Source organism: Cyprinodon tularosa, unplaced genomic scaffold (assembly GCF_016077235.1).
Source record: "Cyprinodon tularosa strain WSP-4 unplaced genomic scaffold, ASM1607723v1 ctg160, whole genome shotgun sequence".
Lineage (NCBI taxonomy): Eukaryota > Metazoa > Chordata > Actinopteri > Cyprinodontiformes > Cyprinodontidae > Cyprinodon > Cyprinodon tularosa.
Genome location: NW_024038438.1, coordinates 591,556 through 607,363, shown reverse-complemented (window position 1 = coordinate 607,363; position 15,808 = coordinate 591,556). Strand labels below are relative to the sequence as shown.

General features: G+C 40.6%; 1 protein-coding gene across 3 annotated transcripts in view; it reads right to left on the bottom strand.

The window, feature by feature from the left end:
* Positions 1 to 13,302, bottom strand: part of met (MET proto-oncogene, receptor tyrosine kinase) — a 103,051-nt gene extending 89,749 nt beyond the window's left edge. For 2 of the 3 annotated variants that reach the window (XM_038280477.1, XM_038280479.1), the window contains exon 1: positions 8,131 to 9,330. In XM_038280477.1, coding sequence (XP_038136405.1) covers positions 8,131 to 9,330 — 1,200 coding nt within the window. Of the gene's footprint in view, positions 1 to 8,130; positions 9,332 to 13,023 lie in introns of those variants that run through there. The other variant, XM_038280476.1, reaches the window with a different exon arrangement.
* Between the last annotated feature and the right edge of the window lie 2,506 nt (positions 13,303 to 15,808).

Sequence of the window (15,808 nt, the reverse complement as noted above, 5' to 3'; positions counted from 1 at the left end):
TATTAGCAGACCATTTATTTTCCGAGGTCACCTGTGAAAATCCAGCTGTACTTTGAAGGGTCAAAGGTTTACAAGAGAGCATTTACAAAAACACAACATTAAAGACACCAAAGGACACAATAGACTAGTCGAGGATCCAGTAGTAGAGAGATTTAAAGTGAAGCTTGATTATTAAGCATGTTGAACATCTCATGCAGCATAGATCACATCAAGTGGAAAAAGCTTAAAGAACAATGGGGAAAGACAGGGGCCAGTAGGAAGATTAGAATCTGTGAAAACAGAAATTATTAGTCATGAACTCCTTGGAAAAGCCAGAATAAGTCCTATTTAATGTTTGTCACAAGCCATGCAGGGGACACACCAAGCATGTGGTGATTTAAAAAAAAAAGATCAACCTGCTGAAACATAGTGGTGGCGGCATCATGCTGGAGAAATACATTTCTTCAGCACGAACAGGGAAGTCTGTCAGTAGGAACAAACTTTTACCTCACATGATTGATCACTGTCTGCATCTTCCCAGATGTTCCTACAATGTGCGTAAAAAAGGCTGGAAGCAACTTGCCCAATAGCATCATATTCATTAAATCTTTCCTCAATTACTGATCAGTGGTCAGTGCTTCCTCTACTTCCTGTGTGGCAACATAATGTGAGTTAATTCGCTTTTAACCAAATGGAAATTAAGCAAATTCTGGTGCTGGTGCCTATCTCCAGCTGTACAAGGGCTGGAGGCGGGGTACACCCTGGACAGGTCGCCAGTCCATGGCAGGGCAACACAGAGAAAAACAGGACAAACAACCATTCATGGAATCACACACACACACCTAAGGAGAATTTAGTGAAACCAATTAAGCTAGAAGTCATGTTTTTGGACTTGGGGAGGAAGCCAGGGTACCCAGAGAGAACCCACGCATGCTCAGTAAGTACATGCAAACGCAATGCAGAAAGACCCCGGGCTGAGAATCGAACCCAGAACCTTCTTGCTGCAAGGCAGCAGTGCTTCCCACTGCACCACTGAGCAGCCCCTATTTATTTTCAACCTTTTAAACTTTTGCATGAAATCAGGTGCAGGGCAACAGTGAAATGGTTTAGATGAATATATATGAACAGTGATGGAGACAAGGGTGGTTGTTCCAAGACCAAGAACAGGGCTGAATCTTTAGAATTAAAAACTAAATTTTGAGACCTTTTGTTTTCTACAAAAAACAGACAAATAAGAAAAAATAATTTACAGCACAAAATTAATAGAAAAAAAAAGATTGTTACACCAAAACTGTTTATTGGTAATAAATCATTATGATAAAGTAATAAGTTATTGAATGCAACTATGCATTGATGCACAGCTGAATTAACCCCTCTGAACTGAATTTATCAGTTTATGTTGCATGTTGATAGAATAAAATTTTTTCTATTAAGGTTTGTCATAGAATGATCAAAAAAGAAAAATGTAACAAATAAAATCTTTCTTAGTTTTGAAACGTTTTTAATTCAAAATATACTTTTGCAAAGGAAAGTCTGACACAATATGTCATGATATTTGTATTAGAACTTGTAATACCAACATTACTCATAAGCCCTTTTTGGGTAACCCTAAAACAAATTGGTTGATTTTGATGTACTTTGATAAGGATAAGGACAAACACTAAATATTCAGGAGTAGTGGTAACGTGTTATCCATGTAAAAAGATTTTCACTACATTTCATAATAGAAATAAAAGCATATAAAAGATTTTTGCTTACTGAATCTTAGGATATTTTTTTCTCTGTTGGTTTGCCTGATATAGGCCAGCTGGTGGTGGACTTGACTGACACAAACACATGCCTTTATCAAGGACCAGGTGATGTAATCTGGTGCTACATCCAAGAGCAGCAAGAATTCCCTGTAATTAGCAAGTCGTCTTTTATTTTTACCCATGTCACCTTTTATTTTTGCAGCTATTCACCCATCCCACATCTTTCCCTTTCTTTTATTTCACATCCAGTCTGTTCTCTTAATTTATTTTATGTGGTGTGCATTTGTGGTGAAAATTACATTTCATCTTGGCCTCAACCAAATTTCTGGATGCCCAACAATACAAAACTAAGACAGAGACATCACATTTCCAAGGCAAGACCAGTCTCAAGCCCTCTATCCCTGATATTAAAGTGCCTAGAATGGCCCAATCAAAGCTCTGATCTAAAGCCAATAAAGAAAACTGTGCTCAGATTTTTATTTAATTGAATAACGGCATTAAATATGTCATTGTTAGGGACAGTGGGTCTGTCTAAATCAATTCTAAATTTAACAGTTTGGCCAACACACACAAAAAACAAATTGGTGTGGATGAAATAACCTTAAATACAGCATTACCAAAGTGAAACATGGAGGTTGTAGTATCCTGCTGAGGGATTTTTTTTTTCTCTTTTTCTTTTTACTTTCTGGAAAGGGAAGCTTCTCAGAGTTAATTAAAGGGATGGATTGAACTAAATGAAGGTCAATAGTGGAGGAAAACCTGCAAGTATAGCTTTAGGACTGAGTCAGACATTTGTCTTAAAGCAGAATAACAACAGGGATCTAAAAAGCAAACAATGTAGTCACAAATGTCACCCAGTTTCCAATGGTGGGCATGAAATACTCTAAGGTTGCACCAGTGCTACCACTGCCAACACTGCTGGGTTAAAGGAAAGAGAGCGTACTGCAGCTGTGACAGCGTCATCAGCCTCACTCCTGTAATTGTCAATGTGACAGGAATCTGCTCCTCTCAGCAAGTATTCCTGTCCACTCTTTATGAGCAAACTGCTCCAATTGTCACAGGTTTGAAGAACGCGTTTTCCAGACGGCCTGTTTCAGCTCCTTCCAAAGATGCTCAATAGGATTGAGGTCATGGCTCATGGACAACCACAACATTTTCCTCTTAGCATTTCTTGGCGGTTTCTAGGTGTGTGTTTGGGTCATTATCCTGTTGAAGAGCCATGACTGAGATCAAGCTTTCTGACACTGGGAAGCACATTTCTCTTCAGAATCCTTTGATAGTGTTGAGATTTCATTGAACCCCGCAGCGTTTCAGACGCCCAGTGCTAGATGAAGCAAAGCAGCCCAAGAGCATAACAAAGACTCCTCCTGCTGCTTGCAAATGGTTCCATAGCCTTTACCTTTAACACGTTAGTCTATAACCTTCTTTTTCATCTCCTGAGACAAGTCTTTCCTTTTCTTCCTCAGGTCCATGTAAGGTGTGGTGCACACCATGTCAACAAACAGCACAGTCACTACCTGTAGCCATATATATAGGCCCACTGACTGATTAAAAGATTGTAGAAACCTGTGATGCTAATTAGTGGACACACATTGATTTAACATTTCACTTTGGTCACATTATTGTCTGCATTTGTTTATTTTAATAGAATGTTTATTTGTTATTAAATTTGTCAATTTTAATTCTGTTACCATTGCTGTTTTTTCTTCCATTAAACAAGGGGTACCAACAATTTTGCAATGTATTTTCTAATTTTTATATTTTGGTACTATTGATACTTTTGTAAAAACAATCCTTTAAGATGCACTGATTTTTTAACACTTCTTTCCTGCTATGGAATCAATTAATTAGTTTTTGTTATCACCCTGTATCATTTTATTTCTTTTATTACATAAAATCTTTACTAAGTTCACTAAAGTTGTGCTTTTATTGTGGAAAAATGTGGAGGGTTTTGCAAGGAGGTGTTCATGCCCAAAAAGTGGTACAAAGAAAAGCTTCTGCAATAATTATACCTCACTTAGACACTCCTGAAAACTGGATGTCACCCCATAATCAAATGAGTCAGTAGGAAAGAATGTCTAATGATAAAATTGCAAAACACTAACTCAGAGAGATTAAGCCCCCCTCTCTCTCTCTCTCTCTCTCTCTCTCTCTCTCTCTCTCTCTTTTTTAAGTGGAACAAAAAAAGCGTAAGAAGGAATACGGGCCAGTACAGTTTGTAACTTTAGGTTTTGCGTGCTGTTTGTCTTTTGCACCGCAGCTTGTTTCAACTAACAAGGAACTGAAAGCATAGGATGCAAAGTTGTTTGAATTGCAGCAGGATGTTTTTAGCCTTTGGCTTGACAGTCTTCGGGACTGATGAGTTCACAGCAAAGAACCGCTTCTGTCTTTTGCATCACATTAGAATATCTTTGTTTGGTTAAAGAAGCTAGTTTGACCTAAACGAAAGATGTATTTTTGCTTTAAATCACAGCAAAATAGAAGTTGAAGTTGTCTGGCAATAAAAAAGACAGAAAATATCTAGTTTTTAACTATGATTACTACAAATGATATCAGAAAGATGTTTTAAAGTGGTGCTGAAGCTCTGTTTTTTCCCCCCCAAATATGCTTGTAACAGGTGAAAGCCGATAGAGCAGTGATGAGGCATTGCCATCGTGGCCCGCAGCCACAGCGGCCCTTTTGGGGGAGATTGCTTGCAGGAGGGAAGGGGTGGGGGATTCACTCATCTTCCGCCCAGCTGCTGATGTCCAGTTATCCCCGAACCATTCATCACGGCTCGCTGAAAGTTAGATATGCACTGTCGCCCACCACCCCACCCCAAAGCATCGGCATTCCACAGTTCCCCCTGTGGATCTGTGCTGCTGATAGCTGTCAGGGGAGCAGCGATGGACCCACAAACTCACCCCACCACGCTTGTGTGTGCATCTGGGAAGCTGGTTTTAATAACAAAACTAAACTCCACATTCAAGCAGGTTTAAGGGTAGTTGATGATGTTTGATGCTTCACAGTGAGAGCCATGTTTTTGGTTGTTGTACATTAATGGAGATGTACTTTGAACAGGGGTCTTTTTTGTTTCTTTAACTGAAAGTATTAACTTTATATTTGCAGGCAACAGTATTTTGAAGGCCTGTTACCTGAAAGCAAGAAGTTAGAAGTATAAAATCCTGGCCAAATGCTTTTTCTTTGCATCATTGTATTGTCTATGGCTTTTCCAGCTTACATACAATTTTTGGCCAACTGGGGTCTGTTGATTGCCTTATGGACTGTGTGTGTAAAAGGTTTTCTCTAGTGCCTTACTCTTATATCATGGGTGTACCATTAAAGAAGATGGCAACTAATTTTGTTACCCCTTGTCACACTTTAAAATCACAATCGGCTTTAAAAAACTTGCATCTGTCACTCTCTAATGTAAAAGTACATATGTTAAAAAGGAAAGAGTTCATAATTATCCAAATAGTAAGATCTAGAGTCTACAAAAGAAGTTAAGCCTCTGCTTCAGTGACTAAGGACTTTTCTTTGAATGCACCTCAAATATAAGCTGCATTGACAGTTGATTGGGAATACGCCAAAAGAGTGAAGATAAAACGAAATGTCTCTGTTTCACAGTGCAGCATTATAAATGGTGGGAAAAACTCATTACGAATCAAATTCAGAAAATAACGTGCATGATGTTTTAAAAAGCCATTCTGATATCTTCTAGCTTTTGCCTTTTTTCATGCATGGTCATATTTTCTGGTGATGCAGCTAAAAAAATCACCTCCATGGCTACAAACATGCAGAGTAAATGTTTTGACAGGAATTTTCCTTTTGTGTGTTGTGTTTTCATATGCGTCTGTCATTGGTCCTGTATGTGCTTGCCTCTAGACAACCTATTGACTAAGTAAAATCTCTAGGAGGCTGAGATAATCCCATGCCTCTCTGGTGATATGCTGTACTATTAATGCTGAGCCTAAAGATTAAGCCATTGTTGGGGCAAAACTAATATACATATCGACAGCTTCTTTGGCAGGGTCATCGTGGTTAACTCTGCATCATTATTGATCAGGTAATTGAGCTGGTTGATAAGGGCAACTAGTGATGGATTATAAGGCACAGGTAAAGCAAAAAACACAAACGTCTGTTTTGAGGCTAAAGATGAGAGAATCTTCCTTCTTAGGGCATTAGATCAACTATGTAAAATTGTGATTGCAAAGGTACTGAGCTGAAATTCTGCTTCAGTTTCCAAACAGTCAACATATTTGTGTAGAATCAAATGAAACTGGAAAAAGGCAACCAAGTCTAGTCAGAAAACACGTGAGGTGCCTTTTGTTGGTATTCAAGGCATGCAAGAATATTTTTCTTCTTTTATGGTTTAACTCCATTGCCTTTCTGTTCTGTAATTGAGGCATATGATCAGCTGGACTCAGGTCAGGTAGCTGACTTTGCCGTTCTAGTAAACTATGCATATATTTAGAACTATCACCCTATCATTGCCAAAAGAACTGGTGAAGAATTATATGCTGTTACCAAATATGGAAAGAAAGAGAAAAACCAGCAGATTACACATAATGCTCAGCATGTTCGCCACACTGTCTTTTCCTTTCATGATCATTAGTAAACATTTCTCTGAATTCCTTTACCCTGCACATCTGGTAATCAACCTATTCATGAAGTCTGGATACAGAAGTGGTACTTGATACTCTGGCTTATGCTTCTTGAGCAAACGGTACTCAAAGGTCCTCCATGCATGTGCAGACGTGAAAGCATACCTATAAACACTGTTGTTCTAGTAAAGAGCAGGTTATACTCTGGTGCCTTGCTCCAAGGCAGCATGGCGCACACAAAGTGGACACAGTTCCTGTGATCATGGGACTCGCCAGTTTCTATGCTTGCCTGCATCAGATAAACAGCTGAAGTCATTAAACGGTAGAAAAGAACTTTACTTCCTCTTGGAACAATAATTTTAAATCGCCATGAAATAAAGAAAGAGCAAGTGCACAACTCACATAAAAAAAAAAAAACGTTTTACCTTCGATAACTTGTTCAAAACTCAATTTAATTCAGTTTATTTATACAGCGTCAACTCACAACACGTCATCACAAGAAAATTTAAAGATCATATAGTCAGAGTAGTAAAATGTTTCTAAGGAGAACAAGCTTTTCGTAATTTGCTCATGGTAATTGCTTATTTCCCCAATTGACAGATTTGCTCCACTTGGATGAGTGTGTGGTGACAGTAGATATTTGACTCTATAGCAATCCCTTCCACAAACATGTATGGAGTGAGAGGGGAGAGGAAAAACTAATTTTTACCAGAATAAAACCTTGAGCAGAACCAAGCTCAAGTTCGAGCTTAAACTGTAACTCCTACCTCCTGTTCCTAGCTCCTATCCACCAAGGTCAACAGTAAAAACAGTACCTAGGGTAGGAAAGAAGCTCTGGAATACCGTGCTAAGTTTAGAAAGCTTTTACACATAAGGACATCATTACTTGGCATGCACACACCAATGATTTTGGTTAAATGGTGGTGGGCTGTACCTATACGGTCTGACATGCAAAGGATTGTGGGCAACCGAGTGGTTCCTAGAGGCAATTAGTAAATGTCAGCAGGTCCCTATGCTAAATGAATTGCTGCTAGAAAGCATCCTGCTTCCTGGTCCGAGCTCCTTCCTTGCTGAAATGCTTTGCTTTGGAATGCACCTACTATGGCAAATCCAGATGCACCTTCGCCGTGGCTAGTGTCCTTACCAGTTTGAGGTATTAGGAGTGAGCATCACTGTGAGTGGCCTTCTGCCAAGGCTGAATGGGTGTTGAAGAAGACAGAAGAAGAGACACAAAAGGAAGGTAGAAGCACTGATCCATAATTACTTTGTATGTTAGAGAACGTAACATACAATTTATGGACTATTGTTACAGTACAGCTAAGTGCTGTTATTACCACGTTGTTTGATAATTTTACCAATTGGGAGCATAAATACAGTAAAGACAATTGGCCCTAGCACTGATCCCTGTGGTACTTCACAGGTAACCTTGGAGCTTGAAGATTTATCATTAAAAAACTCAAATCTGTTAGACAAATGAGACTTAGACCAGCTTAGGGCAGTTCCATTAATCACTACAGAATTTTCAAGCCTTTCTTAGCAAATATTTTGTCTAGCTGTGTCAAATGCAGTCCTGAGATCTAACAGACAAGTACAAATACAAGTCCATTATCTATGCCCTGATAATATCATGAGTTACTTTCAGCTCTGCTGTTTCTGTGCTATGATTCTAGAACTTCTAAAACCTGAGTATAACTTTTGAAAAGACCTACATTCAAATATCTTTGATTAGAACCACGATAAATAAAGACCTTGGTTTCAAAAACATAAAACATCCTTAGTAAGAGCCCAACAATCCCCCCACCCTCTCCAGTTCTTACCACATTGTAGCAGGACTTCTCATCCGAGCCAGTGAAGTGGTATGGGTTGATTGTGTTGCACTTCTGCATGTACATCTTGAACATGTTGTTGATGTGTTTCAATGACATGGCACAAACAGCCGAGTTAGGGGTTGGCTCCAGAGAGTGTGGCTTCCCTTGAGCGAACGCGGCAAACAGAACATCTTCACCTTCCTCCACCTTCAACTGCTTCAGCAATTCTGCATCGTTGCCCACCTTGGTGACGTTGGCAGCCTGAAGGATGTTAAACACCTTCACATCTTCGGTGGAACGTCTGCGCCTTTTGTCTGTGCTAATGCATTCAAGGGGCATTTCCACATAGCGGCGTATCTGGCGATCTGAGGAACACATGCGGACTAAACGGGTGTGGTAGGCCTTGGTGTCTTTGTTCACCTGCTGCACTGTGAGGAAGTAGGTGAAGGGTCCACTTTTGAAGGTGTAAACGTACCGCAGGTAGTAATTACCTTGGAGAGATGGGATCAGATCCATGTATGAAAGACTAGAAAAAAAAGTGAATCCGTTTTGGCTCGTTTTCATCTTCCGCTGTGAGAGGGTGTGTGGACGAGTAGCATTGTAGGAACTATTTCCTACGATTGGAATCTCAGAGTTTCCAACAAAAAACTCACTGACATTGCTCTCCACATTGAGCACTTGCGACCCTGATTGACTGACAACAACATCCGGATCAAAAGGTTGACCCTCGCCTGGCTTTACCTTGTCCGCAAAGCAGTAGACATCCTCATCGACAGCTTTCAGGCTATAGCCTTCATCCAGAACGTGACGTCGGCAAACCCCATTATCAGCTGAACCACAGCTGAACAATCCCTTATCGTAAAGGTCCTCTACCACCAAAGCAACATTGTGGTTGTCAACCCTGTGAGTGCTGTCCTTCCTTGTCTGGGTCAGACCGCAGGCTTCGCTGGGGAGCAGTGGTCCTGTGTTGTACTCAGACAGCTTTGTGAGGTTTGGGGCCAATGCATAGATTCTGTTCACTGCTCCGACATAGATGATGTCATCCAGAATGACCATGTTTTGGATGGGGAAATCTGAAGTGAATGTTGGGAGCTCATAGGTCACAGAGAGATTCAGTTTGCTTATCTCTGAGGATTTATCACATTGGTTCTGCAGACTGGGGCACAGAGCCCACAGTAACAAAGTGGCATGAAGCAGTTGGAGGTTCATCCTGTTCGAGAAATGAGACAGATAAGACATGAGTGCATAAAACATTACGTCTTTATCATAGATTTCATAAAATGTTTAATACAAAGTCAGACGTTTGCCTAAATGGTGCATGCATAATAAAAAGTAAGTAGAAGCAGTTAGGGAGTATTGGCCTAGTGTTTAGAGCAGTGTGCTTCTGCTCTGAGAAGGTTGCAAGTATCCTGATCATTCCCCACAGACTCCACTCTGGATCCCTGAGCAAAACCTTTAACCCCACACTGCTCCCCGGGCGCCACACAATGGCAGCCCACTGCTCGTCAGGGGGATGGGCTTAATTCAGAAAGCGAATTTCCCCATTGTGGGACAATAAAGGGATTTACATTTAGCACAAATGCTAATCTCCACAGGCATTCTGAAGGCTCTCTGTGTGCAGATTCAATACCATGAGCCACTAATATCTAATAAGGATGAGTCCATGCTCCTTCTTGGTGCAGCCAAGCATTTCTGCATCTGTATTCTCTCCTCAACACGTGTGGATATGTTATTGTATACTCATATCAGATTTTGATAACAGTTTGGAACTTTGAGGGTGGAACCAACAACTAGCTGGCAAGCTAGTAAACTAGCTGAGTTTTGCTACTTTTAATAAATGCTTGCCTTTTCAGACAGTGCTGTTTTCTTCCTGGATGTGGCTAATAACATCAGCAAAGCATCTTCATCTTAATTTCAGTTCTCTTGAAGAATATAAAATGGTTAACTGAATAAATCGTTAAATAATTTAGTTTAACACTGTCATGAATGTGCTCTGACAACAGTAGCAATATGCTTTAAAAGACACTGTGCAGTCACAGGGGATGGATTTTCCTGAAAAGTAGCCAATCACAGGAAGTTTACTTTCTCAATTTGGTTCCACACTCAACGTGACAAAAAAAAAAAAGGACATGAACGCAGAGAAACAGGTCACTTTATAGGTAGTAGAGAGGCTAAATGTGCATAAGAAGCAAGCCACAAGCGAAAAGAAAGGAGTATGCACTCTGGGATGTGATATATTGGGAGTCTCATGCTGTCGGATCTGCACTCATAAAACTTTCAAAAGATCTGCATTGAGAGTCATTTACATGCATGTTTTTAAAGTAAAACTGCTTCAATTAGTTTTTTTTATGCATGGGCCCTTTCGGCAGAATTTTTTACTTCATATCTGAAATGTTCACTTTTTGTGAATGCTAAAAGCCTTGCTGATCGGGGACAAGATCAGAAAACAAGTGGAAGACTGATCTGTTTGGATTCATAAAACTGTTTTAGACAGAAAAAAAAAGTCAGCGTTTGCTCAAAACACCACAATCGATGTTAAGCACTGAAACGACTGAAGGCTTTATTAGAAACAAAAAGCTCTAACATCTGTCTGTTTATGGTGGCCACCTGACCACGAGCAAACCAGCTGCAGGAATGAGGGGATCACCTCTGAGCTGCTCCGACATATTCCCCAGTGACCACAGCACAAGCCGATGGAGTGAATCACCCTGAGAGGGGCGCACTCCGCACGGCCATCTAACTGCTGGGACTAAGTTTAGATGGGGAAAGCCTCAAGGGAGTAGAGATAAACTAAATTATAACAGAGGAGGGAGACGGGCAAGCAAAATGATAAATAACCCTCCAGGCTAAACGGTAATCCTTTGGGAGATGCTTTTAAGGGAAGAGAGCAGGAGAGGCGAAAAGGGAGGAGAGTCAGTACAATTTGCAAAAAGTACATTTGCATGTCCTGTCCATGCAGAGATCTTAACATCATCCGGGAACGAAAAACCTGCTGTAAGATCCAGCATGTTTGGATTTTCACATTGCAATTATTTCTATTGCAACAGAGTCTTTTATTGGGATTCCTTCTGACCTTCCACTAACCTGTCATCTATTCAGTTCTAATGCTGGAGGTAAGGTGTTGGGGCTCAAGATGAGATTATTTGAACAAAATGAAAAACCATAAAATACTTCACAGACTGCCATGTTAAGCTGCGCAATAGATAAGACTTTATTGAATCTCTCTCACAGGACAAAACAACACATATTCTTGCTGTAAAATAATGCAAATAACTTAAAGGAATAGTACACCCAAAACATGATTAGCCTTCATTTTCTACTCACCCCCATGCTGAACAACACCCTGGAGTACTTTTTTGATATCTCAAATGCATCTGGAGATCTGGGAGGCTTCTTGCTGTCTGCTGACATTCAAATAATGGAGGTCTATGGTGCCCGAGACAGAAAGGTCCATAAAAGTCCACAAAAAACGTGTCAATATTCCACCATACTGCTCGTCCAATGTACTCCAAGTGTCCTGAGTGGGTAGCATCCAGAATTTACTCAAAACGAAGTCATTTAGAATGTTTTTAGAGCATAAACAGTGGTGTATAGGATTTCCTGAAAGCGCGCACCTGCGCGTTCATGACGCTACGGAAGCCGGCAGACCAAACCAGATGAAAGTGCGCATTCAGCGTCTGCTCTGCCAATAATGCAAGCGTAGAAGAAGAAATGTGCTGTTTACCTGTGCAAAGAAAGAAACAACGAAAGAAAAATGTCTGAGGACTTCAGTGTTGAGGAAGAGCATGAGTTCTTTGCTGAGCTGAATGCGCACTTTCGTCTGGGTTGGTCTGCCGCTGTTTCCGTAGCTACGTGAACGCGCTTTCAGGAAATCCTATACACTACTGTTTATGCTCTAAAAACATTCTAAATGACTTAGTTTTGAGTAAATTCTGGATGCTACCCACTCAGGACACTTGGAATACATTGGACGAGCAGTATGGAGGAATATTGAAACGTTTTTTGTGGACTTTTATGGACCTTTCTGCCTCGGGCGCCATGGACCTCCATTATTTGAATGTCAGCAGACAGCAAGAAGCCTCCCAGATCTCCAGATGCATTTGAGATATCAAAAAAGTACTCCAGAGTGTTGTTCAGCATGGGGGTGAGTAGAAAATGAAGGCTAATCATGTTTTGGGTGTACTATTCCTTTAATTTCATGGTAGAGAAATGCATGCACTGCCATATTGAACACTTTTTATATAGAAAAGTACTTAATTATCCAAACTTAATTGATTCAGAAAACTATTTTTAGTTAAATTAAGATTTTTCAGAAATATATTAACATGGCATGAAGATAATCCATTATTTTAATTATAAAAGTAACTTTTAGTTACACAGGTTCCAGATGAATCTCGATCTAATATTTGATGCAATCAGACATTTAACATGGATCTCACCTGTGTTTAGGGTCGCAAACATGACCAAGAATGTGCAAATTAATGCCAATTAAACGCAGTATGCTTTTAAAATAAGGGTTTATTACTGTATTATTTCTAATGAAAAAGAGTAGGAGGTCTGCATGAAATAAAGAGTTAAGTTTTAGTGCCCTAGACTGATGAGTAACGGGGTCACATTAATGAACACCTGCACAGAAAGAAGCAAAAATATCCTGAAGTTTTTCCCCAAAGAACAAAAGAAGAAAGGAAAACAGTAAAAACAAACGTTCAACGCTGCAAAAGGAAAATGACTCATTCAGAAAGTCACACTTATTGATAGAGGTGGTGCTGTGAGCCAGAAAAATGAAGAGAGAAAAAAAGAAAAACATTTAAAAACACATTAAGTTTAAAAACAAAAAGGAAGAGACGATCTGAAGTTAAAGGTTGTTTTTTTATTATCAATAAAAGCCGGAGATTGACTCACCTGTTAGAGGACAGCAGTTCTGTTCCTCCTTTGATTCAAATCATCTCCCTGCTGGTTTCCTCTAAAGAATGAAATTCCTTCTCTTCTTCTCCTCGCAGATCCCAAGATATGATTCTAATGCGAAACAGGAGAGTTTTATTGAAGAAAAAAAAAATCTTATGTCCTCCTAACCTTCTTCTTCTCCAAGCTGTGAAGTCCAGTGAGCGGCTGCCAGTAGTAAATGGTGAGATTCAGCTCTGACCGACTGCATCCAGCAGAGAGCCGCTGCTCCGCTCACATCAGAGCGCTCCTGGCCCCGCCCCGCCCCGCTATGGCTCAGCGCGCGAGCCGTGACGGTGCTGCGTGGGGTCCCCTAATGAGACTGCTTCAGAAACTATCAGTAACAGTTTAGTAAATATAGTCTAAATGCTCTTAGAGTCGCTGTCAGAGTTTGTTTTGCTTCCATTCACTCTATCTTAAACGTTTCAAAAGGCGAATCTGACATGAACCCCCCCCCCAAAAAAAAACAACAACCAAAAAAACAAGTTGATTTTTACAAAATAAAATGGTTCAATTTAGTAACATACATGATTTGGATAATCAAACTTTATATTTTACGCTTTGAATACTTGAAAATGTTTTCTTTGATTATCCCCAGGAACGGTCCTAGCCTGTTTGGGGGCCTGAGCAAATAACACCCCCCACCATGACCTAAAGGGCTGGTTATTCTCCCCGCAACAGTGTGTAGCCGTGAGCTTGTTGCAGACATTTTTGATTTATGCTCGATGTTGAAGCGTGGTCTGTGCTATGTTTTATCCATGCCACAACGCAAAAGGGAAAAATCACGAACTGCCTGTGGGGCTAGATACGGCCGAGGCGGTAAGGAAGTGGGGCAAGTTTGTGCGACAACGGAGTGAAGTGAAAAAGAGCGGGGAACCAGGTGGAAAAAGGGCCCCAACGTTCTCGCGCACATCGCTCTTCTAGCTGGTCCATCTTTACGAGTCGTTTTCCACAATGGAGGTCATACAAACAAACCAGTCGGTAAGGTACCAAACAGGACATACGCATAGTGTAGTGCAAATGTAGATCTGACCAATCAGACGACTCCTCTCTGCGGCACTGTCCCCTACAATTTGGGAGAGGTGCAGCAGAGTGTCGGCGGGACGGGGAAGTCTCTGTGTTCACCGTGTCACCTACACAGAGGACCTCATTTCGAAGTATAAATCACCCTTAAGGCGGCGCTGCATTATTTCACCATAGACTTCTTTAGGTTTGGGAATTAGACCTTTGACACAAGGTTAAGTTTTAAAGTCCTGTGACGTTAGGGTTAGAAGCAGATTAGTAAAGATAAGCTGCAATATGGGTACATGATAGGTTACAGAATATTATGTACCACCTACTTCCCCCCTGAGAAGAACCTTTGAAAATGTGTGAAACAGCTGCATGCTACATGTTAAGCTTGCAGTCTGTGCCAAAACATGCCCCTCTAGAGTTAGCCAGATTAATAATATGAGTTACATGACACACTAAAGTGAGGGTAGAAACCCTCTCACCCCCTTTCTGTTACGACCTGACTGTCAGACCATGCCAGAAACCTACATACACCACAGCAGGCAGAGGAACCCTTTCAAGATTCTTGTCCTAATAATTCTACTTACTGTATCGCCTTTAGAAACACACAAAGTAGGCAGAAACAAAATTCAAAAGGACTCATCATGATGCTATTTGAAATAAAATCTAAGAGCAATTTTAATTCATACATGGAACAGTAGGGAACCTACCTAGTAGTGGCTGCGCTATCAAAGTCATTCATAACGCATATTGATGCCTCATGCAGGAGGTTACAAATGAACCTATCCTAACTCGTCTGGTCTTGTGTTCGCCTACGTCTTCCCAAACCCCCGGTCGGCCGCCGCAGGAGTCCGTTCTCCATGCTCATCCAGGAAAGGAGAATTTTGCAAGTCAAAGACTTGATGCAACTTATTGATCTCCTTGGATAGAAAACTTTTTTACCGGTCTGTCTGTTTGCTCTGAACAAATTTGAATTGTAAACTCCATATAAAGAATGTGTGGTGAAAATTAACTGAATTTCAATTTATAGTTCAACAACTCCATGTCCTCCCCTCAGCCTGTACCACTTTAACTAACATTCAGTGACAGAAACATGACTTTACTAGAAGACAAGACTGATTACAGTTTTGGTCTGAAAGAAAAAGAAGTTATGCGCCATTCAAGTCCTGGTGGCCACTTTATTACATCAGACCTCATTTTAGTTTCAAAGGGTTGAATTAAAGAGAAGCGAAGCTGAGGCCAAACAGGCTCTTTGTTCCTCCACCTGACTCTCCTCCTGCAGCCCTCTGAGTCAGACTTCTGGTCCTCATGTCAAAACCTCTCACTCAGGCAGAAATAATGCGCTTAGTTCTAAAGGGTAAACCAACTATGCATGAGCATGTCTCAGCAGTGAATCACAGTGGGCAATGCAAAAAAAAATCCTTTGTGCCACTTCCTGTTCTAGATGAGGCCACTTTGAGTGAACACTGGAAGGGCTGATAACAGAGCAGTTTTTTTGTGTTTTGGCATAGAGTGACATGGCAGTCCGCTGTGGGATCTTATCAGATGGATGACCATGTTGACCATAATACTTGTCCTCTAAAAACAGACCTGTCACTATTTTCAAATCAGCTCCGCCTTTTAAGTTAGAATTGTCCAAGTTCTTGGAAAAAGGACTGGCAGTAAAAACACCCCTCAGCATGATACTGCTTCTACCAATAATGTGTAGCATTCTTAGGCTGAAAATAGAGACGCA